Here is a 13,315-nt window from a genome sequence, read left to right as displayed (position 1 = left end):
TTTCCTTCCCCCAATCGGTGACATGTCTTCTGGGAAGGTTTTCAAAGCCTTAAGAAAACTTTCATCTTCGGAAGCCGACCCAGAAATCGCCCGAAAAATATCTATGACCCTCAACAGCTCACGACTCGAATCCCTCAAAAACGACCCATCTCTTATTTCCGATCTCAATTCTCGTGTAACTCACCTTGTCCTCTCTAATTCACGTGTGCCACTTGGTTCTTGCATGAGTTTCTTCAACTTTCTCCGAACAAGCCAGTCTTTTGCTTCCCAAAGACCCGATCTCCAAGCCCATGTCACTCTCATTTACAGATTATTCCAAGCTCGGAAATTTGTCACAATGAAGAACTTGATGAATGGTATCGTCAATGATGAAAATCTCCGTTGCCCATTAACGAGTATGGTGGCTTTGATTGATGGTGGGCGTGAGAAGAAGCCCAAATTTGTTAAGAAATTTTGTGATATGATGTTTGTAGTTTATGTGAATAATGAAATGTTTGAAGAGGCTATAGGGGTTTTTGAATATGCTTATGAGAATGGGTTGGAGATTGAGGAAAGGTCTTGCTTTGCTCTTTTGGTTGCTTTGAAGAAATCTCATAAGGTGGAGTTGTGTTTAGCCTTCTTTGATCGGATGGTTAAGAAAGGAGTTGAAATTACAGTTCATTCTTTGACTATTGTGATTAATGGGTTGTGTAAGAAAGGTGAGTTTCAAAGGGCAAAGGTTTTAATGGATGAGTTGGGTAGTAGAGGGGTTAAGGCTAATGTTTTCACTTACAATGGTTTTATAGATGCATATATTGAAAGAAAGGACTTTGAGGGTGTTAAGGAGATATTGAGCTTGATGGAAAGGGAGAATGTGAATTATAATGCTGTGACTTATACACTTTTGGTAGAGTGGTATGGTAGCTGTGGGAAGATTGAAAAAGCAGGGCAACTGTTTGATGAAATGCTTGAGAGAGGGATAGAGCCAGATATTTATGTTTACACTGCACTAATCAAATGGAGTTGTAGACTAGGGAATTTGAAAAGGGCATTCTCATTGTTTGATGCATTAACTATGAGAGGCCTTAAACCGAACACTCACACTTATGGAGCTCTGATTACTGGTGTGTGTAAGGCAGGGCAGATGGAGGCAGCAGAGATTTTGCTAAGTGAGATGCAAAACAAAGGAATTGATGCAAACCAAGTGATATATAACACGTTGGTAAATGGTTTTTGCAGAAGAGGTCTGATAAATGAAGCTTTAAGAGTGAAAGATGTCATGGAACAGAAAGGTTTGAAGATAGATATTTTTACGTACACAAGTATTGCTAATGGATTACATAAACTAAACCGAAATGAGGAAGCAAAGAATTTATTGTTTGCCATGGCAGATCAAGGTGTGCCTCATAGTGTTGTGAGTTTCACTACATTGATTGACATATACTGCAAGGAAGGGAACTTTGCCGAAGCAAGGCGCGTATTTGAAGAGATGGAAAAGAAGGGAGATAAACCAAATACTGTTACTTACAATGCTCTCATTGATGGGTATAGTAAAAAGGGAAAGATGGAAGAAGCTTATAAGGTAAAAGATGATATGGAAGCCAATGGGATGAGCCCAGATTCATATACATACACTTCACTTATTCATGGAGAATGCATTTTCGGAAACACAGACAAGGCGCTCGAACTATTTAATGAAATGTCTCGGACAGGTTTAACTCAGAATGTTGTTACTTACACAGCTATAATTTCGGGTTTGTCTAAGGATGGGAGAAGAGATGAAGCCTTTAGATTGTATGATGAGATGAAACAAGCAGACCTCACACCTGATGACAGGGTATATACTACGCTTGTGAGCAGTCTTCACACAGCAGAGTCATAGATTTAAAAAAGGGATCTTTTACTAAAGCTACCTTGGGTTATCAATCTTTCAATGATAACTAAGTAAAAGACTTAGTTTGTCAATATGAAGATGCATATGTTTGAGGCGGTCAGTTCACCATTTGCTTTGCCATAAAGAATTTTTGCAACACTACAATTGAGCAAAATAAGCTTAAACTGTTGAAAGACAAGAATTTCCCCCCATTTATGTCATTGTGTACTCATCACTTTTAACAGCCTTATGTAAAAACGATGAATTTCTTAGTAATAAAATAGTAAAAAAAATGTTAGCTTGATATATGAAATTGCAAAATATACATCAACAAATAGAATATTCATCTTTTAGATTAAAGACTATAACCATATATTGACAGAATTCACAGTGTAAAGGCAGGGTTCATTTTGGATTCCCAGCTTCTCTGAACTCTGAAGCCACAATTCGCTGTACATCTTTGGAAACTAGGCTGCTGAACTCCATTTTCCACTCAAACTAGTAAATCAGAATATGCATCAAGATCATGGCTGACAAGGCACTGCTTGAGCTTGTAGAGTGCTCTGCTCTCTAGTTGTCGCACCCTCTCCTTGGACAGACCATACATGTTACCGATCTCTGAGAGTGATTTTCGTGTGGCACCACCAATACCGAATCTTAGCCGAATTATCTGCTGCTCTCTAACATTAAGACTTCTTATGAGACCATGAAGGTGTCGTCTCATCATTTGCTTCGACACACTCACATCTGGGATCTCAGTTCCTGAGTCCGCTGTAACTTCCTGCAATTACAATACAGAAAAACTATTGTTTGATGGAGCTCAATGCTAAGCCTTTTTTTCTAACTGAAAACTGTCTTTAAGACTTCTAATTCGATTTCAGCTATAAATCAGGATTCATCGTGTTACCTGGAATGTAGTTTTCTGGTCTGCCCAGACAGGTTGTTGCAATGAAAGTGGCGTTCTTGTGATATATAGCAGTTTCTGCAACCTTTCTACAGTAATACCAGCGTGTCTTGCTAAATCTTCTTTGGATGGACTGTGATTTCCTACCTCAATGCATGATCTTTTTGCTTCAGATACCTTGCCAAGTAAGGTATACATGTTCTCCTGCATACAATTCATTGTTAGTTTTCTGTGTCACATAATAAAGGTTGGTGGGAAAAGGTACGGAAAATTAAAAGAAAAAGAAAATGTGAAAACTTTTAAAAAAAAAAAAATTGTATAGAAAAAAACAAGATTCAACAAAATATTCCATACCATACAATTTTTTTGTTCAATCTCCACACTTTTTCTTTTTCTACATTTTTCTTAGCAAATCCAACTTCCAAACATAGCCTAAGAGATAAAAGATTTAAATAGGAGAACTCACAAGCAGTTTCTCTACCACAGTAACAAATTTTACAAACATTAATGAGCATTAAAACTCAAATAATCATGCAGAAACTTCATATCTTTCCCTTTTCCATTTAGGAACAGGTAATTTGTAGAGAAATATAATCAATGAGCTGAAATGTAAAAATTCATCAACCACAGATATCTGATCAAAAGAAATAAGCTAAATGAAGGAAGTTTTCATTACTGGTAGACGAATAGTCCTGGAATGTTGAAATATGGCCTTCCTAATTGATTGCCTTATCCACCAATATGCATAACTAGCAAATCGGCAACCAGCTTGCGGTTTGAATTTCTCAACACTCTTCATAAGGCCCTTACTTCCTTCCTGTAAGAATATTATTATGAAAACATATTAGCACCTTTTTTGCAGATTCTACATGGTACCCTTATATATTGCATACAAACAAACAAGGCATGTTTGTTCTCACAGGTTGTTAATCAGCAGTAAAGATAGGGAGATTATTAACTGTCAAAATATAATTACCAATCAAATAGAGAGGTTTTTGAAGCTTTCCTAGTCTTTCCAATGAATTTGAGTGTTTATGTACCCACTCAGACTGAAAACATACTCCAAACTTAAGGTTTTAGTTGGTGGGCTTTAGTTGAGAAGGGATTGAAATTAACACAATCTCAAACTAAAGTTTTTATAGAGTTTGAGACTACTCCAAAAATAAACTAAAAATGGGACGCCTTCCATTAAAATCATACTACATAAGTTTGGTTTTATATTTCCATTCCCAAGAACCCACACCCCCACATAACAAATACCCCCATAATGTGTTGACATTACCTGCATCAAGTCTTGAAGGCCAACACCACGCCCTTGATACTGTTTAGCAATGTGAACAACCATACGTAAATTTGAACAGATAAGTTTCTCCCGGCTGCTGGTACCAGAGCAAATTTGTGTTCGTAAGATCCTATAATGAATCCCAACTGCTTCTGCCCATTCAACCAAAGTTGGCTCACGGCCAAACTCTGATTGAAGTCTCTCCTTGACTTGCTCTAATTTCATTAAATCCTGTTGCATTATTTATTTTAGAATTATATAACACACTACACATACCATCATTCAGAAATAGTTTTCATTAGAAGATTAACCTGTACTCGAGCAATCAATTCAAACTCTTCTTCAAAAGTCAAAAGCTGTTTTGTCTCAGAGCTCGCCAAGAACAATCGAAGGGGGTCATCAGAATCAAAGCTTGAGTTTTTCCGAACATCTGCATGTCTAAAACTGTGGTTCTCATTAGACAGAATTTTCGACTTGGGCACATTTCGCTTCTTAGACCGTCTCTCTATAAGTCTTGTAGACCTCACAGTTTTGTCCTCCTTGCCTGCCAAACTTGCAGACCCAGATAGAACAGAAGTTTCAGACCTCCTTTTCCAAAACGAGCATCTTCCATGAAGGGGAAATAAACAATAGCGAATGTCAATCCAGAAAGATAAAACTAACCTCAGAGAAACCATATCATCAGAATCAGCTCCCACTAATTTGGAGTCTTCGACTAACAATGCTGCTTCTTTTGAAGCTTCCAGAGCTTTTTTGGCTAATGCAATTGCATCACAGAGTCCAACATTCAGAGTCTTCTTGCCACCAGCAGTTGTAAGCTCCATTGTCAATGCTGCAGATGAATCCATCTTTGTTTGTGAGGAGGGAAATCTGAAATGGGGAATGAACTCATAAGCACTATACAACAATGAAAAACAGAAATGAAATTTGATGTTAGTATTAGAGAAAAATAGTTAATCTCACACGTGCCAAAAACTGGGCCAGTGGATTGATGGGTGCTCGAATTCCCATTTCTGTCTGTTAGTCTCTGCATGGCTTTTATCTTCATGAACCAAACTCCCGGACTCATTCTTCCTCCTGTCCAACATTCCCTTTAATGAACAGAAACATGCAGACCATAGTACATGAATCAGAAGTTTCAATAGAATTAAGCAAATAATGCATTCATATAACTCAAATTCTTACGAAGTAAGCATAGCAAGGTGTATTAAACGAACATGAAACAAACCTGGGATGTTTTCTCTTCCTTAGTTAAACGCAACATAGGCCTCAATTCATCACGCTGCTCTTGTAAAAGAACCGAGGCAGAAAACCGTTGAGCAATTGAAGTAGTTGGTACTGAAGTAACCGCAGGACCTATGTGTTCATGAAAAATTAACAACTCAATCAACACACACAAGAAAAAAAAACGTTAAACAACATCCTAAAACTACCCGAACGTACTTGTTCTGGAGCTAGCTAGCCCAACTAAGAACATTAGAACCAATTTCATTAAAAAAAAACTCAAGGAATTCAGCTAAAATCCAAAATCCAACCTTGTAAACACCACGTCACTAAAGTACAAACTACCTCCTACTCCTACCCATTTCATCATTCTCTAAGTTCAGTATAATTCCAGAAAAGTAACTTGGAAAAAAAAAAGGACTATAACAGGCATATAAACAAAAACAACCACCAGAACTGAAGAAAAGATACAAAATTTACAGGTATGGAGTTACCTGAAGTTGAAGCAGAAGCAGAAGCAGGGGAAGAAGAAGAATAATTATTCCTGAAATGGGTTCTTGGAGGAAAAGACGGCGGTGAAGAAAGCAAGTTCCTTCCGACCTCCATGGCTTCAAAGTGTTATTAAAACAAAAACTAGTACAATACAGTATTAATACAAATAGAGTGTGGTTCGGTGTTGTTAACAAGGACGGGTTTTGTATGTCTACTATGCATTTAGCTTTGTTTTTCTTCTTCTTCTTCTTCAACACAGCTTCAGCCGACCAATTTAGACCTCAAGATAAGTTCACCCCATTCATTCCTGAAGTGGATCAGATATGTATGTTCTGTAATCCTATTCCTCTTCGTCTCCTCCTATGTCTGATTATTTTATTTTATTTTTCCTTCTTTTGATTTTGGGCCTGTGGTTACTTCAATTGCTTAATGCACTATTGGATCTGTCTGTCCTTAGCTAAGTATGTCAAGCCCAACCAAAGGTTTGTCAGTTTGGGCTTTTGCTATAATATGTAGGGAATTTTTCATGAGGAAATTACACTCTATACCCTTTTTATATTATCCTCTTTTATTTTTACTTTCTTTTTTAAAATCTATCATTTTTACCTCTTTTTTTAAACATTGTACCAATTTTGCCCCTGTCACTTTAAGATAATCTCCATGTGATTCTCTTATGTAAGGGTATTTTGGGTATAATACATATAAAAAGAGGTATGTTTCAAATAAATATAAAATTAAAGGTAAATTTTATTAATTGATGAATAAAAGAGGCATTTTTCAACTTACCCCATTTTTCATTGGGAAAGTTACAAAAATACTAGAATTTGGGTTTACTTTTACAAAAATACTGTCACACGAAAATCTTTTCAAAAATACTGTATTTTTATAAAACACTAGTAAAACACAAAATAGAACAACTCAAAACAACAGTAGAACACCAGTAAAACACCAGTAGAACACCAGTGAAAACTTAACACAGTACACTGTAGTATGAAACTTATAAAAAACACAGTAAAAAAGTAAAAAATACCGCCTGGCAGTATTTTTGTAAAAAAATAGCAAAAGTTAGTATACCATGTAAATTTCCCTTTTTCATCTATATACGTGTTTTTAAAAATAGCATTACGCTTACCAAGATTTAAATAATGTACTTAACCAATTACATATATTCAATATATCATTTTAGCTTTTTTTTTTTTTTTTTGCCAAGATGCAAAATGGTCCTAAATCTAACAATTAAGTTAATAAATGTCCATTTTTTATAAAAAAAATTAATAAAATGTCCATTCAGTTAAAAATTTGATGCTTTTTCAAAAAAAAAAAAAAGTTAAAAATTTGATGATGAAATTACAAATATAACCTTAGATAATAAACCCTAACTTTCTACCCTATTCTCATTTTCTTGTGTCCAGATAACTCGTCTCTTTCTTCTCCCTTAGCACCAAGACCATCTTGCCTCTACCAGTCTGACCGCCACCCCTTGAGTATTACCACCGTAGATCGCGTTACTATCGGAGAAATTACCCTAGCTTTCTACCTCTTCTTCGTCTCTCGTGTCAAGGCCAAAAGTCTCACCTCCTTCTTCTCTCTCGGCACCGACAAGTCCAGCTCTGTTCTTCTCTCGCCTCTTAGATTTTGCACTATGGTATATCTTTATTATGTACGTGCTATGATATATTAAGAAATAAAAAAAAACATTAAAGAGTGGTATATTATTTTCAGTTTGTGGTGTAATATTTTTAAGTATTTGGTAGAGTTATTTTGCACAAAGGTATATTATTTTTATTTGTAATAGTATATTTATAAAAAAAAAAATTAAAGGTAGTATGTTAATTTAAGATTGTAGTATATTATTTTAATGTGCTATGGTATGTAGTGAACGAAAGAGGAAAAAACGGAATATTAATTTAAGTTTGAGGTATAGTTACATTTTACTAGGGAATATATTGTTTCTATATTCATTGGTATATCATGAAGGAAAGAAAAAGAAAAAAAAAAAACTCGTGAAATATTAAATTAAGTTTTTGGTATATACAGTAGAACCTCTATTCAAGAATAGACTTGGGACCAAGCAAATTATATTCTAATTGAGAGGTTATAACTAAATAGAGTTATACTAAAAAAAAAAATTAAACTACTAAAAAATATCAATGTAACAATAATAACAATAAATAATTATTAATACTATATTATAATAGAATTATTTTAGAGTAAATATAATGGTAATACATATGTTACAATTTGGAATAAAATTATTAATTTTATGTAAATAAATTTACAAAACATATGTATATATTTTATTAAGATGTAATTATTCTTATATAGAGGTATACTTTGTTAATACGGGACTTGAAAAATGTATAACTAATTACAATTTAGAGGTTATTCTTATTTATAACTGGCCCAAATTGGGGCTTGATTTTTTTTATAACAAATTAGAGGTTATTCTTGAATAGAGTATTCTTAAATAGAGATTCTACTGTATATTTTTTTGTACTATAGTGGTGATATATTAATTTTCACTATAGTATTTATGCTTATGATTACAAAATATAGTTTTTATATGCTATTGTTTATCGTGGAAAAAAAAAAATCATTTAATAGTATATTAGTTTAAGTTTATGGTATATTCATATTGGTCTAAAGTATATCGTTTGTATTGTTAAAATTCCATGATTATGAGCTAACGAAAAACACATTAAATGCTAATCTTCATTACTCATAATCATCAACCAAGATCTATATTTTATTTAGAGCATCACAAAACAAAGATAAATATACATACCTCCCATTGATGATCCATCCATGTGAGCCATATTAGAGCATCCAAGAATCTTCAATATGAGGACAAGTAGAAACTCAAAATGATGTTAGAGAGAACACTATGAGGAGCTATCCCCCTTTCACTCATTCCATTAACCCACACAACCACTTTTTCACATAAGACACACACACACATATATATATACTAGCAAAAAATTACGTGCGAGGCACGTATACTAAATTTTATGCTAATTTTTTTCTACGTTATTAAAAAGTGATACAATTAAAAATAAAAAATATATATTATTAGTTATTAGGTTCAACATCATTACCCTGTGTTCATTTTTAAGGAAAAAAAATATATTTATGAAATAATAATTTGTTGCAACGCATGTACAGGCAAAATTTGGAAAATATAGCATTTATTAGTAGAATGTTGACAATTTCAACAGTAAATTAACTGATTGTATACTTTTTTGTCTGCTAACATTAAGTATTGTGGTGAACTCTTATTTGTCCGCTTTTCAAATTTTTCTAACACTCTCATTTTATTCTTTCAACTTTCTGTAGTTGGAGTGATGTCCTTAATTGTTGTATATAGTGTAGTCATTTATTTACCTGTTTTCAAATAAAACAATAGATATACAAAATAAAAAATATAATTAAGCTCATATTATAATCAATCTCACCTTTCAATATAGTGAAATTTTTTTAAATTGATTCATTCTCACTTAATAATTGTGACAGACCTAACGAATAATAATATTATGTTACCTAATAACAAAATAGGAATCCACCAAACAACATTATCAAAATTTATTCCAAGTATAATTATATAAATCTATTACTCATTGAAGTCTATTAAAAACTCTAAAAAGCTCACAATACAAAATTTCACATCAAAAATCTAAAAATGATCAACTATGTAGCAGCAATGATAATACAATAACCAAAATTGCCTAGTCATATACAGTCTTAAAACTTATTATTCATTCAAGTTTCGACTAAGTGTTTCTGAGTTTGAGTTATGTTAAGCAAAAATTTCACATTTAAAATATTTAAAATAAATGCAAAACACAATTTCACCTATGCCAAATTTATAGCATAAGAGTTTATTAATTTAAGTTCGACCCATCCAAGATTATAAGAATAACCTCTTAATTACAATCTTTTTATTTAAAGGAGATACCCTTTGATTTCAATTACGATGATATTAAATGATTTGAAATAAATTAGGAAAATTTGGGGTAAATTTGGAATTGCAGCTGAACTCAGTCAATTTAATTAATCGAGCTGCCTACATACCTTCTTCCTGAAGGATCAAGCCACTTGTAGTTCAGAATACAATATTTTAGAATTTGGATATAAGAATTCCGGTAGATGACCACTTTTAGGAATTCTTAGCTATTTGAAAATTTAGAAAAATTCCTAGGTAGATGACCTTTTATGGAATTTTGAGAGTTTGTGTTTTATACCATTTTTGCGGTATCGGCGACTATACTTAGTCTTAGCAACTAAGTTTCCTACGTATCCTTTCATAGGAATCAAGTCAAACGTAGTTCCTGTTGGAAATTATTTTACCAGGATCTTAGATCTACTCACAAGTATGTTGATTAACACCCTAAATATGAACTTTCTAAAACGATGAAATAAACACATATAAAGTTTAGGAAACCTTACATTGGGTGTAGCGGAACATAATGACTCCTTCCGTTCAGATATCTAGCCCTTGATTCCTTTCTGTAGCAGAGCATTATCAATATCTGAACCTGGATCTCTTTCTCTAAATCTTTGATGCTGAAACTCCTTCTTGCTGAAAGTCTTTCTTCACGATCTTCCTCACTATGATTGAGGTATCACTTGCTGTGTGTGGGCACTACTCTTACACTAAGAATTTCGAAATTGAAGAGGGAAGGAGAAAGAGAAGGGTCGGCCAAAGATAGGGAGAGAGAGAGAGGCTCAATTTTTTCTGAATAAGAAGTGTAATTTTCCTGAAGCCTTCACTATCTATTTATAGCATTCCACTAGGGTTAGGTTTGAATTATTTGGCATTAAAATAATGAAAATATCAGTTTGAAAATTCAAACCAAGTGGCCGGCCATGTAGAGTAATGGGCCTTACTTGGATTTTGCAGTTTTCTCAATTCTGCATCTCATTTTCTCAAAAGCGCCAATTTTGAAATTCAACCATTTAAATGCCAATTCTAACTATTTAATAACTATAAATAATTATTAAATAATATTGTCATTTATCATATTTATTAATTGAACCATACAAAGTATCATAATTAACAAATATGCCCCTATAAACTCTTTCTTTACAATTTCGCCCTTACTTAGTAAAAATTTCACAAATAGACATAGTCTAATTTGAGAATTAAAATTGATTAATCAAAACCAATTATATGAGTCTTACAAGCAATATTATCTCAACTAGTGCGGGGACCATGGGTCTATATAACCGAGCTTCCAATAAGTAGATCAAAAATTAAGCACTAAAATCTACTAACTTATTAATTTTTCGTTGAATCCACGCATAGAACTTAGAATTGTACTCTTAGTATAATAGAATGCTCTATATGTTCCACCATATAGACGCATCATCAGTTATCCATTGTTATAATCCTAATGTGATCAATGATCCTCTATATGAATGATCTACACTGTAAAGGGATTAGATTACCGTTACACCCTACAATGTATTTTATCCTTAAAACACTTGACCCCGTATAAATGATATTTCAGCTTATGTGAAATGAGTACTCCACCATTTATGCTCGTTTGGTCAAGCTCGAACGAGATCATCCTTTGCTTACTATTCGCCAGATAGAAGCTATAGATTCCATGTTTATGATAGCGCTCCCACTCAATTGCACTACCGCGTTCCCAAAATGTACGTATCACCCTGACCTAAAAGTAGGCTTAACTAACAAATCAAAGAACACGAATAGCCTCTCGAGATTGAGCCTAATCATATCAGGATTAAGATCATTTGATCTAGGATCAACTAGGCGATATTGACTTGAATAGATATTACGGTAAGTTTAATAAATCTAAGTCAAAGTTCAATATCGGTCCCTTCTGATGCATACTCCATGCATCCAACCTGAGCTTTACTTTAACCAATGCTCTGGAAAGAACATAGCACTTCTCCAAATGCAAGTAAACTCTGTTGTAGATTATCATATCAGTAAAACCCTATGTCTGATAAATCTAGGAAACTTTATTCACATAGTCATGTTTACTTTCCAATGTGTTGACGGCACAATAAACAGGATCAAGTATGTGAAAAGGGTTTCAGATGAATTTATACATTATGTACATATAATCATGAAATAAATCATGTGAACCATGCAACATTAAATGTTATTTCTGATCTATATTAATAAGTAAATCTGATTATATTGAAATGAGTTTTATTTAGGGCATAAAACCCAACAGTTCCGACAATCTTTGTGAAAGTTAATTCACTTTGCCATTTTGAGGTGAATGACCTCATTTAGCATTTTGAGATAAGAGAACCTCACTTGAGATTTTTTTTGAGGTAAAAGACCTCATTTGAGAATTTTGAGGTGAATGACCTCATTTAGAATTTTATAGAGGTGAATGACCTCATTTGGGATTTGATGAGGTTAATGACCTCATTTGGAATTTGATGAGGTTAATGACCTCATTTGGAATTCTGAGGATTTGTGATTGTACATAATCTTAGCAATTAGGTTGCCTACGTATCCAAAATGGAATCAAATCAAACGTAGTTCATAATATGGTAAACTTGTATTATTTGGAGAAATGAGTATTTTATTTTGAGTAAAAACCCATTTTTAATCTCCCTTGAATAAGTCGGGAAACCACTTGAATTACAATTCTATTTTCGTGAGAATTGTAAAATAATTCACATGAGAATTGTAAAATAATTCAAATTATTTGAGACTTTGTGTCTTTTTTTTTTAAAAAAAATGATTTGAATTGTATAATTTAGAATTAGACTCAATAATATTTGAAACAATATTGCTTTAAGTCCCAATTTTCTCACATTGATTGTGTATTCATTTTCTGTACAGTACATGTAAATCTTTTGACTTCACACACTAAAATTATCTGAAGCTTAACTTTGGAATTTACCCTTCAGATTTTTATATTCATCAGCATATCTATTCTATATAAAGTGTGCCTATATAACTGAATTCTTGGTTTATGAGAAATTCATGAGTGACTTTTTATTTATATTTAATAAAATAATAAAATATTATTTATATATAATAAAATAATAAAATAAAAATAAAACAAATCCCATTAATATTTGAACTGATATTTGATGCTAATTATTCGAGAGTCACAACCCTCCTTCCAAGTAATATATAGGTAAGTTTTGATTATTCGAGAGTAATGTCGTTTATTTTCTTCTTATTTGGTCGAGTTTCAATTCCACATTTTTTTTTTCTATTTTGTGTGATTTTGGATGTGGGATGTGGAACTCGGCGGAGAACGTTTTTCGCGTGATCGTCATTGTTCAGAGAGAATGGGGAAGATGAGGAGGCGCTCCGATGGGCGGTGCTGGAGAGGCTTCCGACATACAAGCGTGTCCGGCGTGGAATTTTTAAGGATGTCGTTGGAGATACCAAGGAGGTCGATGTCAGCGAGCTTGAGTCTCCGGAGCAGAAGCTTCTTTTGGAACGGTTGGTCAATGCCGTTGAAGATGATCCTGGCCGTTTTTTTGATCGAATGAGAAGAAGATTTGATGCATAAGTTTGAGCTGAACATTTTTTAAGTGACTCGTTAAATTTCTTTGAGAAAAT

General features: G+C 33.3%; 2 protein-coding genes across 2 annotated transcripts; one reads left to right on the top strand and one right to left on the bottom strand.

The window, feature by feature from the left end:
• Positions 1-22: 22 nt before the first annotated feature.
• LOC115709362 (pentatricopeptide repeat-containing protein At2g32630) lies at positions 23-2,158 on the top strand. Its single transcript, XM_030637450.2, has one exon. It carries the CDS (start codon positions 23-25, stop codon positions 1,859-1,861), a length of 1,839 nt encoding a protein of 612 aa, XP_030493310.1. The 3' UTR covers positions 1,862-2,158.
• Positions 2,134-6,160, bottom strand: LOC115709363 (RNA polymerase sigma factor sigF, chloroplastic). The gene is made up of 9 exons (XM_030637451.2): positions 5,757-6,160; positions 5,267-5,394; positions 5,002-5,129; positions 4,702-4,908; positions 4,350-4,590; positions 4,039-4,269; positions 3,433-3,573; positions 2,760-2,960; positions 2,134-2,633 (listed from the first exon to the last, which is right to left on the bottom strand). Exons 1-9 carry the CDS (start codon positions 5,866-5,868, stop codon positions 2,346-2,348), a joined length of 1,677 nt encoding a protein of 558 aa, XP_030493311.2. The 5' UTR covers positions 5,869-6,160; the 3' UTR covers positions 2,134-2,345.
• Between the last annotated feature and the right edge of the window lie 7,155 nt (positions 6,161-13,315).

Source organism: Cannabis sativa, chromosome 3 (assembly GCF_029168945.1).
Source record: "Cannabis sativa cultivar Pink pepper isolate KNU-18-1 chromosome 3, ASM2916894v1, whole genome shotgun sequence".
NCBI lineage: Eukaryota > Viridiplantae > Streptophyta > Magnoliopsida > Rosales > Cannabaceae > Cannabis > Cannabis sativa.
This window is presented reverse-complemented; position numbering and strand designations above follow the sequence as displayed.